This window comes from Musa acuminata, chromosome BXJ3-11, assembly GCF_036884655.1.
Source record: "Musa acuminata AAA Group cultivar baxijiao chromosome BXJ3-11, Cavendish_Baxijiao_AAA, whole genome shotgun sequence".
In the NCBI taxonomy this organism is placed as follows: Eukaryota; Viridiplantae; Streptophyta; class Magnoliopsida; order Zingiberales; family Musaceae; genus Musa; species Musa acuminata.
In genome coordinates, this window is record NC_088359.1 from 32231625 (window position 1) to 32248835 (window position 17211).

Here is a 17211-nt window from a genome sequence, read left to right on the forward strand (position 1 = left end):
TTTATTAAAGAAACGTTTGATATATTTAAAAAATATTTTGATTTCATTTATTTTAATGATAAAATAATACAAAACAGATATATTGGTTACTCTTTCCTTCTCTAAGCCATATACCCATTCCAATCAATTTTCTTTCCCTATGTTACAAAAAAAATTCATCTACTAAAACACATATATCTAAACTAGTTTACAATATTTTAGTCATATTATTTTTGAGAAAAAGAGTTACAATATTTTTGTCTAGTCTTGCAGCTGGAAGTATTATAAATTATATTCACTATAGCTTATCCTTTTCTATTGTCATTCTTCCATATTGAGTGAATACAAATATTATAACTCTCTTTAAAATAAATAAATATAAACTTAAAGACTGTATGAGAAAAAAAAAGATTTTTGTCATACTTTATGTCAAAACCTTCCTAATATCCATACAAGTCACCAAAAGTCTTATATAAATTATTTTATAAAAACTAAGACTTATAATAAGATTAATAAAATTTAAGAGGATTTAAACTACTTATAGAGGGTCGTGTGGAATAACATCGATCACACTCTTACGGAGTAACATCTCTTTAACGATTATCGTGCATATTTTTGTCACATAAATATGCTTGAATATATTATAATAGCAGTGTAACTCATTATGATACTTGTTTTAATAATAAAAGTCATAGACTATCTTTTAAAACATCTTTCATATCCTGCTATGATACCATGATAAAATGAGATGCGATGAAGAAGATTGTATAATCTCATTGAAGTGAGCATAGATTTACACTATTTAGTTATTCTAATCTTATCATGATCATAATATTCTATCAATAATATGATTAATAAGTAAGATTTAAGAGGAATTAAACTAATTATTAAGCGTTTTGTGGAGTAACATCGATCACGCTCTTATGGAGTAATATCTCTTTAACGATTATGGTACATACTTTTATCACATAAATGTGTTTGAATATATTATAATAGTATTATTACTCGATTGATTTACACAAGGGTTAAAAGAGTCACACGTAGATAGATCGATCAATCGAGTTAGATATCCTAATAGCGGAGTCGATGGATCGAGTTTGATATCCTAATAGCGAAGTCGATAAACTAATTAGGAATAAAATGATGCATGATTATATGACATCCGAGAAGACTTCGGCAAGAATATCAAAGGAATCGATGAAACAAAATTTCATGATACTTTAGAATGATTTTGTGTGCAATATATGCATGACTCGTTTGATTGTGACTTCAAAATTTAAATGTTACATTTCAAAAAAAATAAAATCAATTAAACCACATATATTGCATCTGATTTTACATTGCCATCAATCTCCAAGCCGACCTCAACTTTCCGTCGTGTTCTATTTCGTTCGTTCACGCATCTTCAATTCTGTCGTCGACCGCTTCGGAGTTCCCGACATGAACGTCCTCGTCGGAGATGAACTTGCTCCAGAACCAATGCTTCTTCCAGACCAGAGTTATCTCTTCGATGGGTACGCTCTTGGTCTCGGGCAAAAAGAAGGCGATGAAGGCAGTCATGATCGCCACCCACCCGGCGAAGAAGTAGAAGAGGCCAAACTTGAGGTGACACAGTGCGGTCAGAAACACCTGGGCGATCAAGAACGTGAAGAACATGTTGACGGAGACGGTGATGCTTTGCCCAGCCGAGCGGATCTCGAGGGGGAAGATCTCACTTGGTACCAACCACCCCAGAGGCCCCCATGACCATGCAAAGGCTGCAACGTAGAAGCAGATGAAGAGCACTATGATGCTGGCGTAGTTCTTTGTTACATCGGTGGCCACACCGCTGATCCCAAACTTCAGCGCAATTAGAGTTCCCACCACCAACTTTTGCGCCGCAAAAATCATTCCGACATTAATCATCCGCTCAATCGAAGAATTCGTGAAGTGATCGATCCAGAAATGATACCTACCTGAGATACGAGCATCTGTGCGCCTCCTTGCAAGAAGAGCTTTCGGCGTCCAAGCTTGTCCACGGTGGCGATCGAGACGAAGGTGCCGAAGACGATCACGATGCCGGTGATCACTGCCGACGCGAGGGAGGCCTCGCTGCCGAAGCCGATGGTTTTGAAGAGCACAGGAGCGTAGAACATGATGACATTAATGCCGGTGAGCTGCTGGAAGCAGGGGATCAGAATGGCCATGGTGAGCTGCGGCCTGTACTTCCTCTGCAATATGTTGGACCAAGGGTGGTGGACGCTCTTGGCCGCATCGCTGGCCGCCACGAGGTCGTCGTACTCGGCTCGGATGTCTTCGGTGCCACGGATTTTGCGGAGCATGGCCTTGGCCTCTTCGTCGTGGCCGCGCTCGATGAGCGAGTTGGGAGTGTCGGGCAGCACCAGCGAGCCGATGGTGATGACGAGGGCCGGGACCGCGGCGAGCCCGAGGCTGACGCGCCATCCCCAGCCACCTTTGATGGAGGCTGTCCCGTAGTTGATGAGGTTGGCGACGAAGATTCCGACGGTGATCATCAGCTGGAAGCCGATGTTAAGCGTGCCCCGGAGATGAGCAGGTGCCATCTCGGAGAGGTAGAGCGGCACAGCCTGCACGCAAGCATACAGCAGAGCAGAGCACAGTCAAGAAAACCGGTTTGCGCCCCTACTCGGACAGGGATGATTCTGTTGGAGCAAATAAATCGATCGTTTTGCCTGATTCGCGAAGCCAATGCCGATGCCGAGGAGGACGCGGCCGAGTATGAGCATCAGGACGTTCATGGCGGCGCCGTTGATGGCGGAGCCCAGCAGAAAGGTGATCCCTCCCGCGAACATGGACCACTTCCTCCCGAACATCCTCGTCACCGTCGACGCAAGGAAGGATGAAAGGAGGGCGGCCCAATACAGAGAGGACGTGAAGAGAGTCAGCAACTGGCTGTCGAACTTGCAGTATTGGTTGGTGCTCGAGTCTGCCATCTGCTGCTTGTAGACTGACGGAAAGAAACGGGAGAGGAAGGAATCCATGGACGTCACTCCACCTTCGACCACACAGTAAAAGAAAGGTCGTGTTTTTTAGCAGAGTAAGCATGCGGGGTTTAGAATCGACTGCAGGAGGATAAATGTACCAGAAATTCCAATGTCGTAGCCAAAAATAAGGCCACCGGAGGAGGCGACGAGGCAAGTCAGGAAGACGAAGAGCGTCATCTTCCCCGGGTGCTCCTTGCCACCGCCCGTGCTCACGAACACTCCGACCGCCATGTTATGCGATCTCCTCCAACTTCTGAGACAGAACGAAGGCGAAGAGGGGCGGAGGCTTCTCGATGCTCTGAGTCGAACAAGGAGGACGTGCTTATAAAGGAGCTCGAGGAAGGCAACAAGCTGGAGCAGTTATCCTTCAGCGGATGATATCCAGTTGGGATTCCTGCCGATGATGTTGGATTTGGCTGTCTAACTTCCATCTTCCGTTATCCGAAACAGATCATGTACAGGTAACTGTTGTCCGACCTTTTGAAGACCACGTTTCGCATAGGAAATGGAACTTCGCAGTGAGAACAACATTGAAAGAAAGGCTCAATCAATCTTAACTTGTATAGTTCTTAAGAGTTACAATTGATCATCTAAACAAGTAGATCGTATGTATCTTTTCTTCCTAATACAAAAACAACTTCGCATCATACCAATTTGTCTTTAGAATCATGTGAGATGATAGATTTTTGTTTTGAACTAAAATCGATATTTGGTGATGGATTAAATTCTTCTCATGTCAATGGCTGAACACCGCTATGTTGAAGGTAATTTGAGACGGACATAATTTTGATCAAATGGAGTGTACTATATTTTACATGTTTTTTCAAATTATTTTTTGTTGATTATATATAAATAAGGTTCAAGTCGTTTTCACGTGAATTCGAACATGAAACCTATTAAATATGCAACAATGTATTAAATATGTAACAATGTGCGGACTACTCCGATGGATATCTCAAAAGAGATTATCGTACACATTTTGTGTATAAAATTTTAAGGAATTTTATAGCATTCTCGATTGTATACATCGATTAATTTATTGAGAAATCATGTTAGGATTAACGATGTTGATCGTGTTTATAAGGGATATTTTCTTCAGACTTTTTTATCTGTTAACATTACTTAATGATAGATAATACCAATTTCACGCTCAAACTCAAATGTTTATACGGAGACGATAGCATTTGACGATGGCTTGATTGCTAACTCAAATAAATCTTTAAGTTAATAATTCTTCCCCGATGTAGAATTTTTTTAAAAAAAATCACAAATTTTTCTTGGCATCATTATGTACAATTTTTCCTGATAAAAAAAAATAATCCTGGTTACAATAATCATCTCCTACTACATCCTGATTACAATACTCCATTTTAGACTATCCAGCAGTAGTTTGTAAACATGTTAATGGTTGCACCACATTCATTGTTTGAGGTATAAAAGCATTCAAAATTAACCATTTTCACTCTATCAAACAAGTTCATGACTGCAATCATTGCATTGAAGCTCAGCAATCTGTAACCTTTATTAATTATTAGCATTTTTACATATAACATTACAGCATCAAAGAACTAACAGACTGGTTTGAGAATGGAAGTTAGGACATGTATTTCAATCTTTTTTCTTTTCAGAGAAAATAAAGAATAACATATGGGAAGGAGACTTCCGAGACGATCTGAGATCAGCATTCTGTTGCTCAATGTTTTGAAAACATGCCTTCAGTTAGTGATGAGAAATCAAAATCCCCAAGTGAATGGGTACTAGCAGTAGATCGGAAAGATGTATGGGGCTTATTTACTCCTCCACCAGCAGCAGTTGCCTCATTCACAGATGCAATGGACCCCTGAGCATGCAGACTGCAAAAAATCAAAGTTTCGGTATCAGCAAATTGAAGGCTCGCCATTAGGTAAAATGATACGGTATACAAAATGAAGTTTTTTTACGACGCAGGAGACCAAGATCACGGAGTCAACCTCTTTGTATCGATGAGAGTTCATCTTTTTTGTTATATATAACACAAAGAGGAACACACAGATAATTAAGACAAAAAAAGGAGAGACAATCGATCTTTTGTATAACAGTATCTAAGGTTATTTTATTAAACAGTTCAGTTTACAAAAATTAATATTTCAGTTAAGAATTTACGGTCAAGATGCTCAGAAGCCTCACCAAAATATAAACCCCTCCCAAAATGACTGCTTCACTATCCCTATCAACGTCTTCATACATAGCCTCATTTCCATCTGACTCATTCTTGATAATGCTGATAATAATTAAAAAGAAAAACTGAAAGAAAAGAGAGTAGGGAATAGTTGGGCACCACAATCCCTTCACGGTATAAAAAATGGAAACTTAAGAACAAAATAATTTTACCTCATGATCAATTACGTTTAATCAGATCAGAGTACAATCAAATGATGCATTATCATGTAAGAAAAGAGTGCCGAGGGATTCAAATGTAAATATCAGTGTAAACAAGTACAACACGTGAATCACAAAGCCTTAGTTCAGTAAGCCACGCATGCAGACAATAAGAAACAAATCAAAGATATTGTAGATCTGGCATCAAGGCAAGGTGGTGAGAAAACGAATGAGGATTTATCGCGGTACTATTGCTTGATCATCTCTAGTATAAAGCCTCATATCAACATTTCTTATCATTTCATACAAGGCGAAAAGAGATTACTTATAACTAATCAATAGCTAAGGCCTAAGGATTGCAATCACAGAAGAAAGCAAAGCATCCTATTGTTTTGTATTCTCATATCAAACTTTTGATAGTCCTCCCTAACACCATTTAACTAAAGTGGCCGGTGTTCTCTTTTTTTTGCATACTTAAAGATTTACTTATTTAAATATATATAATAGTAAACCACCTTAGGTACCTTTTTTCAATGTGAGATCATTACTTGTTAATATCTTGTCCTTACAGATCCACTTGATGTGCCAGGATCCATGTAATTGGTGCTGGCTAGTTGGAACGAAGACATCTTATTAATAATAAAATGTGAAGACTGAAGTGTTGAACCTCCTTTAGGGTTGCATTTCAACATCATAACAAACGTAGATTTAAAATTTGCTGGAAGAATTGCGTACCCAGATGCAGTGACAGGGCCATAGCTCCCAGATGGGTGGGGACAAGTGACACTTCCCATCTGCTATTGAAAACACAAGTAAACGAGTCAGTCAGATTTTTCGCATCTTAGGACAAAATACCGGCCCACTTAAGTTTGCTAAAGTTTCAGCACCTCTCTTGAGTTATTGGAATACAGCTGCGCAGCTAGTGGCACGTTCCCTGGAACCTGATGACTAAAGTTTGCCCAACTTTGTGCTGCAGTGTATCCTTGCATTGTGATTGAATCACTAACACTTCGTTGATGAGTTCCTCTAGTAAATACTGGAGGTGTATCGTCAAATTTGTCGGCAGCCATAGGAAAATCTTTCTGCTGGGAAAGGAACACCTGCTGTTGTTGATGAAGCCCAAATGGAGATATCATACTGGACTGTGAACCATCACACTGAACCAATTAAAGCAATTAAGCCATTTTCAAAAGAAATTGCAGATCAAATAACAATGATAGAAGAAGGTAAAATGACTAAAATCTCTTGCCAAAGGACACAATATATAGTTGATATATAATTATACAGTAAAAATTATAAGGAAACATAGTGCACATCACAAATTTGAGCTATAACAGTTAAACAGTAGCATAAAAAGTTCAGAAAAGAAAAGCTCGAAAATGACTACATGGAACTCTGAAAAAGGACATGATACCAAAGAAGCTTTGTTTGAAAAAACTGTGTTTACCTTATCAAACGGGCACATGATACCATTTTTATTTGTCTGGTGTTTCTTTTGAGTTGAAGACTGTAACAGAGATGAATCCTTAAATAGGTCCTCAGCTCCTGTAATTGCATTCTTGCAATCAACAGATGCTGTGGTGTTCTTCTGTGAGGCACTGGTTAGTTCTTCAGCTGCAGATAGAGAACAATGAAGTGAGATCACCAAATTTATGATCAGCAAATGTGTTTTAGCTAAAAATGCAAGATTGGAGTAGATAACACAAGTACAGGAAAAGCACAAAAAACAATTAATTCTTTAAAATAGCATCTAATAAAGAGAACTTAATTAAATAGAATAATTACGAATGAATGGAGAAACTACAAGTCATGGGTTTATTTTACATTTCTGATAACTACAGATCGATATAACTTACACTCAAATTTTACCCATGCATTAGTATCAAATGAAGATGATTCTGGCCCATTTTCGCATGGACCATCCACAGAAAGCATGTTCAAGAGATCACCGGTGCATTCAACTTTTGATGGAGTGGTTGTTGTGGCAGTAACTCTAGCAGGAGCTACCTCTGGAGATACCACTTGTGTTCTCCCTGTTTCCAACTTTGACTCAGAGGGTACCTGTCAATTTATTAATCCAAGGCTGTTTAAGTAATGTGAACATAAGAAATTTTGTTAATTTATTATAGAACTAATTCTGAAAGGGGAAAAAAGGAACCAAAGTACAGCAAATTAATGATTGTAGCGGAAATGATCAGTGAACAGAACAGAATCAAAAGCACCACCAATTTGTTTCTTGCATCTGGATCAAATTTGGTTTACACAGGTATAGTGTAGAGGTATATACCACCATGTCTAACAATTTTTGTCTAACAAAAATTTCACTGAAGATTCAAGTTTAAAATGAAATAAGGTAAGATTGCAAAGTTCATCATCCAACAATACCAATCGTTGGTTGTAAAGAAATATCTTTTTCATGATAACCAAAGGCAAGACCTGACAAAAGATCTTCAGAATCCATCCATAAATTAGTTACACTATCCATTTCAAGAACTGAGAACTTCAATAAGAAAATCATTCTCATTATATTATGGACACCAGCATGAACAATTACTAGGTTAAAATTGATGACCACATAAAAGCCAATGTTTACTACTGTTTATACTTTATAACACACTAATATTTTGTTAGATAACACTAATATCTTCACTTAAGAAAGAAGGAACAAAAAAAAGGCCTGGTTATGCTCATATGGTTTCTCAGGATTAATCTACAAAGCACAGCCAATTCAAAAACAATGTAGCAGTCATTCAGAACTTTCTCAATGTTTCAGAGCTCAGACAATCTTCAACATTCCAAATAATGAATATAAATATTGACATGAGAAAACAACACTGTCAATGTTTCAGACAACCTTCAGCATTCCAAACAATGAATATAAAGCTTGACATTAAAAATTTACAACAATAATCAGATTTAGACCCTATTAAAACAAAGGATGAAGTTACCCGGATGGGTACTTTAGGAATCACACGATTATCTTTCCTTGTACTCTGCGGTGTATTATCCTTCTTGTCCAAAGATTTCACAAAGTTAATATTCTCTCTCCCTGTATCACTGGATTTTTGCTTATTTTCAGGATCCATTTCTTCTTGGGCCTTTGAAGGTGATTTAAATCTGTTATCCTGAGATGCCCACCTTTTTTCTTTGTATCTGGAAGGCAGAGTAGTTTTGTTAACAATTTATAGATGTGAATGAAAGATTAAATAGGAAGATGATAAGCTCCATACTTGGCACGAATAAAATTCTCAATCTCAACTCGGTCATAGTTTGGAGGCAGTTTGGCTTCCCAGTAGCTATTTGCTTTCTCATTTCCCATTGCTTTACATCCAGAACCCAACGAAGAATAAAAAAACTTGGATCAGTTTCATACAAAAGAGTCAGATGGCTCATTTTTCACAATCTTTGGCAGATATGATGACAGCAAAAATATAAATGAATGTAAAAAAGAGGCCAAGACACTCACTTTGAATAAAAGCAACCTGCTCTGGTAGCCAAGTGTCCAATGTTGCTGACCTTACCTGTATTAGAAGTAAGCTACTAATAACATAGAGTTAAATTAAGCACAAACTCTGCATCTTCACATTCTCAAACATGTTTTTACTGATAAAATAAAATAAGCAAAGTTACCACAGTAGTTATAATATCGGTGTAACGCATTAAAACTTGCTTGTGTTCAATGTAAAAGATTTGGAATATCTATCCACGAATGATATTCAAAAACTTGTCAATTTATACTCAACAATCAGATCAAATTGGACAGACAGGTCAGCTTAATATAAAACACTATGTCCACTATATTCACCCCAGTGGCCTAGACTACAAGCAAAAGTCTTCCTGCAGAATATATTCCCAAAGTACCACTACACTTTAGTTTTGTTAACATCAAACAGGCACACATAGCAAGAAAGGGACGAAGAATGTCCGCTCAAAAAGAGACATAGAGAGGGAGAGGGAGTGAGAGAGAGAGAGGGATGAAGAGTAAATTGAATACATGAACTAAAAAGAAAACAATGAAGAAGCATCCAGACATGAAAGAAATTGGACCTCACTATAAGTCTATGACCATGAAGTTTTATCGCATTGGCATCTAAAAGTATTATAAAACCATCAATAACAATGAAAAGCAATCAAAGGCTTGTACTCTCGACCACAGAGATAAAAACTTCTAAATAATGTCAACTAGTTGACCAACTGTAGCTGAAAATCCGAAGAAATTGTTAGTTTATCCGATTCACTAAGTCTGGTACTTTCATGATGTCAGCTATAACAACAATAACAAAGTCGTAAGTCCTAACTATTTAGGATCGTCTACGTGATAGACCAATTACAAAGATAATAATTACTTACTGAATTAAAACTCTTCTCATATAATATCTTATGCTAGGCTGTGATGCAAGTGGCAGAAATTTGAAACATCTTTATTTGTCAAAGCAGTTGTTGTAATAGTCAACAGATTACATGCTACAACTATGACAAATTTTAGTGAGTAAATATTAATTTTTAAATATGCATGCACATTAAATGATTTATTTTCAGAATGACTTGATTACAACAAACAAAAGGAAGAAAATGTAATTCAGAATAACTTTATATATATATATATATATATATATATATATATATATATATATATATATATATATATATATATTGACAGCCATGACATCACTATAGCAAGTTTTGCAGGTTATATTTCTGAAGAAAACCTCTTTCTTGAATTTTTACTGACTCTGAACAAGTATATGTCAATGTGAACAATGAATAAAAAAGTGTAGTGTCCCATAGAAAAAAAAACTGACCTTTGATATATGTACCCCCAAGCTTCTATGGATTCCAGAACATTGCAGACATATAAAAATTCCCAGATTAACACTTGCCCATCGTGGACCTCTGCAAAAAGGGTTAAACATTAGATTTGAAGGAAGATTGAACAATAACAAAACCAAAATTTAAATTTATTCTGGACCCGAACAATAAAGTAGGCTCTAACACAAGAAATCCTATTACTGAATGTTGCCCCCATCTGGTAATGTTTATCCAGTCCAGCCTATCAGGGGATCTGCATGTTGCCTTTGGTTTATAAACAGAGGATTTGGGACCTCAAAATAAAGCAACATATTCTAGAATTATCCTTTTACAACTGGCCAGTAGCAAATTTTAAAAATAAAAAAAATCAAAGTATAAATTCTTTATACCCATTGCAGGATGATCTGTTTTAAGCTAAAATTAATAAGGGCATTCTTTATCCTCAATAGCTCATAAGCACATTTATAAGGCAATAATGTATCCCAAAATTAGATAGAAGAAAATCCAGTGATGCATGCCTTAGATTCAAATTCATGATTCAGATTTTCTAATTAACTAATAAACTACAGAAGCAAAGTAAGTTATGATTTCAAATGAATTTTCTTTTAGTTACATCTCAAAAGAAAATTACTGTTTGGTGAGGACATCTCCGGGAAGGCATGCAGGTGCAATATAAAATTTCAAGTTCAGAATTTTATATTCACTTAAAACAATTAGTTCAAAATTTTAACTAATTTTGGCATTATTCAGGTATATTCAAAACGTTTTAGAATGCAATACACTATCTAAAAGAGACAATTTACTAAGCCAATGACCAATCAAATAATTTTAGCACTAAAGATGCAAGAGCACGAAAAGAAATTATCCTTTCAACTTCCAAGATTTTGAATATTTGTACATAATGTTGCCATTGTAACATATATGCAATGGTAGTTCACCCGTCAAAGCAAGAGTTGCCAACTTGGACTTTCAGCAACAGACATGAATTTTTCAATTGGTGAGACCCAAGGAAATGATACGTTCACTTCATTTTATAGTAATAAATTAATTAATCACAAACCAAAACAAAATTATCAAAAGAACATAATACAGTAAAGAAAGATAACCCAAAAGCTCCACAAAATCTTTCAGTTTTTCTTATAGTTTTGGTAATATAACATCTTTAAGGCTTCTCAGATGGTTGCACAAAAAGCAATGTTGCACTAAATTGATGGAATTCAATCAAGCTAAAAAAAGCAGTCTCAGCTTGAATGCTCACTTGGACTTGCAATCAGCACATTCCCTATTCTCTGGCAATTTGAGAAGCCCCTCCAATACCTGCAAGTAAGTTTATCAGAACAAATGTGACACATATAGAAACAAATTTAATAAGAATTTAACCTCAAAAATCTCTATATAGAAATCACAAGCTCAACTAAGTTGGAAAGTGAGCTAAACTTACTTGAGGTGAAGCAAGTAACCAATAGGTAAAAAAATACTACAATAGGCAAATAAAATCTCAAATCGGATAACTCAAAAGGTCGAGAATTCACTGCATATGAAGTAAGTAGATAGGATGAGAAAATGAAATCCAATAACATCTAAAAACAAGACAAATTTAATATAACAGAAATCAAAATTTGAATTGTGAAATGATAGATTCAGATACCAAATCATATCGTCAGGTAGGATGAAATAGCATATTCAACTTAGTAAAGAAAATATGTAAAGGGACGAGGAAGCTCGAGGACAGGGGAGGAGGGAAAGACAGATACAGAGTAATAAAAGAAAAGGTGCTTGTTCTGGATGAAAGAGAGCAAGCATATGAGGTCAACAAATATTTTGATTGTATTGCTACCCATGCATAACTTGCTTGAAACGTTGGTTTCTATGTGTTTTATACATATTAAGTTAAATTAGTCATCTTGCTTGTAAACATAGAAGAAATTAGGCCGTAGATCTTACGCTAATTTTTTTGTATCAAGAACCTTACAACATGTGCTAACTATTTGAGGACAGCTACATGGACCTTTTCCACTATTGAACTCTGTGGAGGGAGAAAATCCTTAGTTAAATCATTAGCAACTAAATATTTTTTTTATTTCTAATAAACTTTTCTTAGGTCTTCCTCTAGCTTCAGTTACATTACTAATCATCATTGAAACACAAATTGTAAGCTTCTCTCAAACATGTCCATATAATTTTACATGATTTTTATCCGTTTCATCATTCATCACAGCCACACTCACATCTTTTGACAAATACAAATATCTATTTATTCTCTCTTTGCTACAATGTCATACATCCATCTCAACCACACTAACATTTTGTGTATATTTTCTTTAAATGACCACTTCTATTCATAAAGTATTAATAGTCTTACAACTGTCTTACAATATATTTAATTTAAGATGTATGTGAGCACATGATACATTCGATTTTCCTTTCCATCTAACTATTCTTGTTTCATTTTATGTATAATGTCTTTACTGATCTCTCCAATTTGGAGAATCTTAGATCCAAGATATTTAAACTTTTACGTGTAGAAAGATCTACTTCTCTTCATATCGATAAGATTGAACTTCATATACTTTATTCTAGTCAGCCTACAATCTTTAGTTTCTAATGTTAATGAATGTCGACAAGGCCTCTAAGGTGACACTGGTTAAAGAGATGGAAAATTGCAAGTGTTTCATCTACTGATCCCCGTTTCCAATCGAGACGCAAATACTACCACAACGAGCTACAACCGAACCCTCGATCCCAGCACCATTGATGAAAATTCACACCATTCGCAATGGTTTCTTGCGGGCGATTGAAATATCTCCCACTAGCGTTAAATGCCCAACCAAACGAATCAAATTCGCCAAAAAAAGGCGAATCCAAATCAAACCAACAATCCGAATCGCATTCCAACAAAAACAACGATCACGAAAGACCGAAAACGTGGAGTCGTCATCTAATTTCCACGTTCCTCGTCTGCCGATTCACCGAAGAACAAACGCGAACCGGAAAATATCAAATCTTCAGTCGAAATGCCGAAGAGTAACGTTCAAAAGATCAAGAGATTTCGGGAAATCGAAGAAAAGGACGGACCTTTCCGTGTTTTTCATTGAGTTCTTTGGAGACGGACGCCTTTTCGTTCATCTTGACGCTCCCCAGTGGCCTCCCGAGACCTCCCGGGGTTCCGAGGAGGAGGAAGGAGGGCAAACAGAGCAAGAAGAACCAATGGATGGATCTCGTCTATGCTGTCTACTTATAGCATACCTATTTCATCGGAGGGATGAAGCAACGTACGTACTCCATTGGCCGACGCCGGAGGAAGAGAAGCTAATCCAAGCCCACACAGACTACCCGATCACCTACCCGGATAACGGTGATGGAAGTTCTGGCTCTACAGCGGGTCCCATAATGCTGATTCCAGTTACATCACAGATCGACAAGCGGGTAAACAAGGGAGTGCTCGGGAGGAATGCGGGCCCCACGCCTGTTGAGGAAACGGTTTTTTCTATTTTACCTTGAAAAACCAAAAATGTTTTTACCGAATGACTTCGCTTGCTTTTTTTTTTTTAATGTGGGGAAATTATTTTTCGTCAATTTGATAAACACTTTCGCCCTCCGTCAGTCATTTCTGACTGTAGTCATCAACGCCGTCCGTCATCTCCTTCCTCTTCCTCTCTTTTCTCTTTTCTCCTCCTCTTCCCCGTCACCTCTATCCGACGTCTGTTGTTGGCTCCCTCACCGACCACCTCCAACGAGGGGTATGAGTGAGGTCAAAGGGCTCCAATCTTCAATTATGAGAGGAAGAGGGAGTGAAAAAGGACTACGTCGGCAAGGAGCTCCTCGTCTTTGATCGCGAGGAAGGGGGAGTGGCGGCCCTGGTTGTTGTGGCCTTAGCGCTAAGGGAAGGAGGATAAGGCTGTGGGTAGTGGAGGAGGAAGTGACGTGCTGTAACGCTCGTGGTGGAAGCAAAGGCTGACGGCGACAACGATCGAGCCGAGCCGACCGGTGAGATTGATGAAAAAGAGGCACCCAAGTTAAAAATCAATTATGAGGACAATCATTGATAAATGTCTAATAATAATAATAAATTAAAAGTAAAATACAGTCTCTTTTTTTACATATTAAGTTTTTTTTAAAAAAAAATTATGGGCATATTGAGAATTTTTTATAAAGTGTCCAAATTTTTTTTAAAAAAAATAAATAGTATCTCTTACCATATGAAATGAGTATTTTATTTTTGTTTTCGTCACGTCGAAACTATCATCGTCTCCACCACATCCCTTGCACCCCCATCGAACCCAGGGGGCATTATGCATATGGAGGCATACAAGGTTAGAGGAGAAAAGAGGAGGGGTGATTGGCCAGGTCAATCCACACGTATAGACGTAAATGTCTATGAGAGAGGAGCATGCAAAGACATAAACAACAAAGAGAAAAGAAAGGATAATCAATGGGGCTTACTTATGCACGCGAAAAGGGTTGTCAATGAGGCTAGCTTGCACGTGGAGGTGCAGATAGGCAACATGACCAAATCCCTATATGCACGAAGGGGAGGGATTGACAGAGCTAGCTTTCACGTAAAAGCATAGGCAACTAAAACCGTCGACAATAGTCGATAGAGGTAGGATAAATTTTTTTTTTTAAGCTATCGCGAGAATATTTATCACTTATTGGGCTTTCGTACGTTTGCTCAGATAACAAATAACAGGTTTTGTTAGGAAAATTATTGTTCAGCTTAGACATGCTAATCCAAGATTATCTTGGAGTTTTCATGTATTAATCTCCATAGAATGATGCTCGTTTACATTTACTTTCCAGGACCAGATTTGTCCACTTAATTCATATCAGCTCTTTCCAACATGAGTTGAGTGTCCTTTGAATGGCTTTTTTTGCTATTTTTTTTTGTTTTTGATCTAGAAAAAGAAATCAAACGATCTTAGTTTAATTTTAACGTGTGTGATTCCTGCTCTTTCTTGAGATCACCTCCAACTCCGTCATATCAACGTCAACGATATGACTTTACTGCATGTTCTTGAGATTGATTTCTTGTCTCTGTCATCGCAATTTATTCATTCAGACATCAACACTGCGACCTTGGAAGACTACCAATCTTTGTGACTTGACCTTTGCCTTACGTAGGTCATCAGTCAATCTTGATGCCAAGAACTCAAGAAGCTGTAGTTTGCGTTTGATGCAATCAACAGGAAAGCCGACCGAGATTTGTATTTCTGCACACTATTCATAGGAAAAGTCGTTTGGATTGTGATGAACAGGTCCTTGACAAAGCTGCTGACACCTTCTCTGATCCCAAACATGATGTCATTACAGACAGATGCATGCACTTGAAGAAGATAAAGAAAAAAGAGAAGGTCTCTTCCTCTTTCTCTCAATGATATGGCTGGCAGGCTGCCATGGGGCCAACGTTACACTGTTCGGCTCCCGTGAAGTCCTCATTCCAGGTAGCTATAATTAAGCGTTCCACCTGGAAGTCACTACATGCGTTCGGTGGCACAGCGCGGGGTACCAAGTTTTTGGGGCCAACCTTCCGAGGAACTCTTGACCTCATTAGGTGAACGGCTGTTTCATCTATACTAGGATCAGCTTATAATAGTATTAGTCTGCATGGCAGAAGTGCATAGTTAGTGACGACTTTTATTCTGATTTCAGAGTGCACGGCTGCTTAATGACGAGTGGTCCAAGTTTAAAGGCACGCACACTGAATCGGGACAGCCTCACCTCGGCTGCTTGACTGCAGGTAGTACAAAGAGTTCATGGTCGTATTAAAAGCTCCATGGCTGGATAGATAAGACATCAGGTCAAGTTACAGTCAGTGGGAAGTGACAGCCGCCCACGGCAGTGGCGGCAGCCCCCGAGGAGATAAAGCCCACTTAACGTAGTAGATCGAACACGTGATCCTTGTGCGTGTTCTTGAGACGTTTCGTGCAAGATGAAGGTAAGTCGGTTTGGGGGAGAAAGCCTCCTCTATATAGAGAGCCTCTCACCTCCGATTGCTTTCCATCTTACGCCACTGGGAGCTCAGTTCATACCAGGCTCAACTCACTCGACCACAGATAGTGTGCAGGGAGAAAAGGGTAGAAGAAGAATGGAAGGGGGAAGGAAAGTGGTGCTAAGTGGAGAGAGGAAGTACAGTAGCCGCCGCTTGATCCCCAGACGGGGGCAGGTGAAGGCCTCCATCGTCATCGGCCTCGCTCAGTCTCTGGCTGCCTTGTTCTCTCTCGCCGTCGCCCGCCTCGCTTAGATCACGGCTACTGTTTCCTGATGATCTATATATATATATATATCTACATATATGAGGGTGGAAAACCTTGGCTCTTCTCTTTGTAGTCAGCTCGCTAAACCCTGTTTTTCGTTGGGGTTTGATGTAAACATTGTGAACACAGTGAGAATGAAGTTTTTCGTACCATCTTTTTGCATCCATTACTGCTCTCCCTTTCATTAATTATTGTGAAAGCTGAGAAGTTGTGCGTCGGCATGTACATTTAGGTGTTCATCGTTGCTCATCTTCTTGTTCTGAGCTGCCTCTGCTGGTGTTAGTCCCCAATCTGACAGACTAATTTTTCTTGACCAATTTTTTCTGCTATCTCATGAGGCGAGGAGATGAGAGTAGCTTAAGATCTCGGGAATAGATTTGGTATTCTAGCTTAATAGTTATGGCGATTTAATTATCTCATCTCAAGATTATTTATGACGATTTAATTGACTGACTGAAAAAATCTATCCGAGCTTAGTCTTCGTTGCAAGTCATAATGGTTATCTTTCTCGATCAGAATCGTATTCAATTGATTTAGGTATAAATCGATTTTTGTTCTTTCCGTAACAACAAAGAATTGACATTAAGAAGAAGTTTATATTTTTGTAATGCAAGCTGTGAGACAAGAAGATCTATACTTTTAAGATTGCCATCCTTTACCACAACAAAAAGCACAAAGATTAGTGACTTTTTAGTCACTAATCAATCATACATCGTCTAAAGCAAAGTGGGTGGAAGTCACTGAGAAGATGCCTCCGCCGACATGATAATAAATTGTGGATTTCTTTTTTTTTTTTCTTTTAATGATAG

General features: G+C 38.0%; 2 protein-coding genes and 1 long non-coding RNA gene across 5 annotated transcripts; 1 reads left to right on the top strand and 2 right to left on the bottom strand.

Moving 5' to 3' along the window:
* Window positions 1–1366: 1366 nt before the first annotated feature.
* Window positions 1367–3212, bottom strand: LOC135652242 (sugar transport protein MST3-like). The gene is made up of 4 exons (XM_065173057.1): window positions 3080–3212; window positions 2670–2992; window positions 1935–2564; window positions 1367–1848 (listed from the first exon to the last, which is right to left on the bottom strand). The coding sequence occupies exons 1-4, from the start codon at window positions 3210–3212 to the stop codon at window positions 1375–1377; spliced, it is 1560 nt and encodes a 519-aa protein (XP_065029129.1). The 3' UTR covers window positions 1367–1374.
* Window positions 3213–4478: 1266 nt separating this feature from the next.
* On the bottom strand, window positions 4479–13477 carry LOC135652243 (ADP-ribosylation factor GTPase-activating protein AGD5-like). 3 transcript variants are annotated; one of them, XM_065173059.1, is made up of 11 exons: window positions 13224–13477; window positions 11407–11465; window positions 10142–10232; window positions 8806–8860; window positions 8570–8660; window positions 8288–8492; window positions 7196–7400; window positions 6787–6953; window positions 6227–6496; window positions 6075–6133; window positions 4479–4834 (listed from the first exon to the last, which is right to left on the bottom strand). In XM_065173059.1, the coding sequence occupies exons 1-11, from the start codon at window positions 13272–13274 to the stop codon at window positions 4675–4677; spliced, it is 1413 nt and encodes a 470-aa protein (XP_065029131.1). In that variant the 5' UTR covers window positions 13275–13477; the 3' UTR covers window positions 4479–4674. The 3 variants fall into 3 exon arrangements, with proteins under 3 accessions (XP_065029131.1, XP_065029130.1, XP_065029132.1); XM_065173058.1 differs by having other exon boundaries at window positions 6075–6136; XM_065173060.1 differs by lacking the exons at window positions 10142–10232; window positions 11407–11465; window positions 13224–13477 and having other exon boundaries at window positions 6075–6136; window positions 8806–9496.
* Window positions 13478–15559: 2082 nt separating this feature from the next.
* LOC135652256 (uncharacterized) lies at window positions 15560–16568 on the top strand. The gene is made up of 2 exons (XR_010502099.1): window positions 15560–15699; window positions 15798–16568. It is a non-coding gene; the product is annotated as an uncharacterized LOC135652256 (long non-coding RNA).
* The last annotated feature ends 643 nt before the right edge of the window (window positions 16569–17211 follow it).

Bases quoted from the DNA above. Each gene is read 5' to 3' on its own strand.
- LOC135652243 (XM_065173058.1), bottom strand. From the start codon at position 13,274: ATGAACGAAAAGGCGTCCGTCTCCAAAGAACTCAATGAAAAACACGGA. The intron at 10,233-11,406 runs GTGAGCATTCAA...CCCTTTTTGCAG, and splicing joins TGTGCTGATTGCAAGTCCAA to AGGTCCACGATGGGCAAGTG. The intron at 4,835-6,074 runs GTACGCAATTCT...GATTTTTTGCAG, and splicing joins GGCCCTGTCACTGCATCTGG to TCTGCATGCTCAGGGGTCCA.
- LOC135652242 (XM_065173057.1), bottom strand. From the start codon at position 3,212: ATGGCGGTCGGAGTGTTCGTGAGCACGGGCGGTGGCAAGGAGCACCCG. The intron at 2,565-2,669 runs GCAAAACGATCG...GCTTGCGTGCAG, and splicing joins GCATTGGCTTCGCGAATCAG to GCTGTGCCGCTCTACCTCTC. The intron at 1,849-1,934 runs GTAGGTATCATT...GCGGCGCAAAAG, and splicing joins CACAGATGCTCGTATCTCAG to TTGGTGGTGGGAACTCTAAT.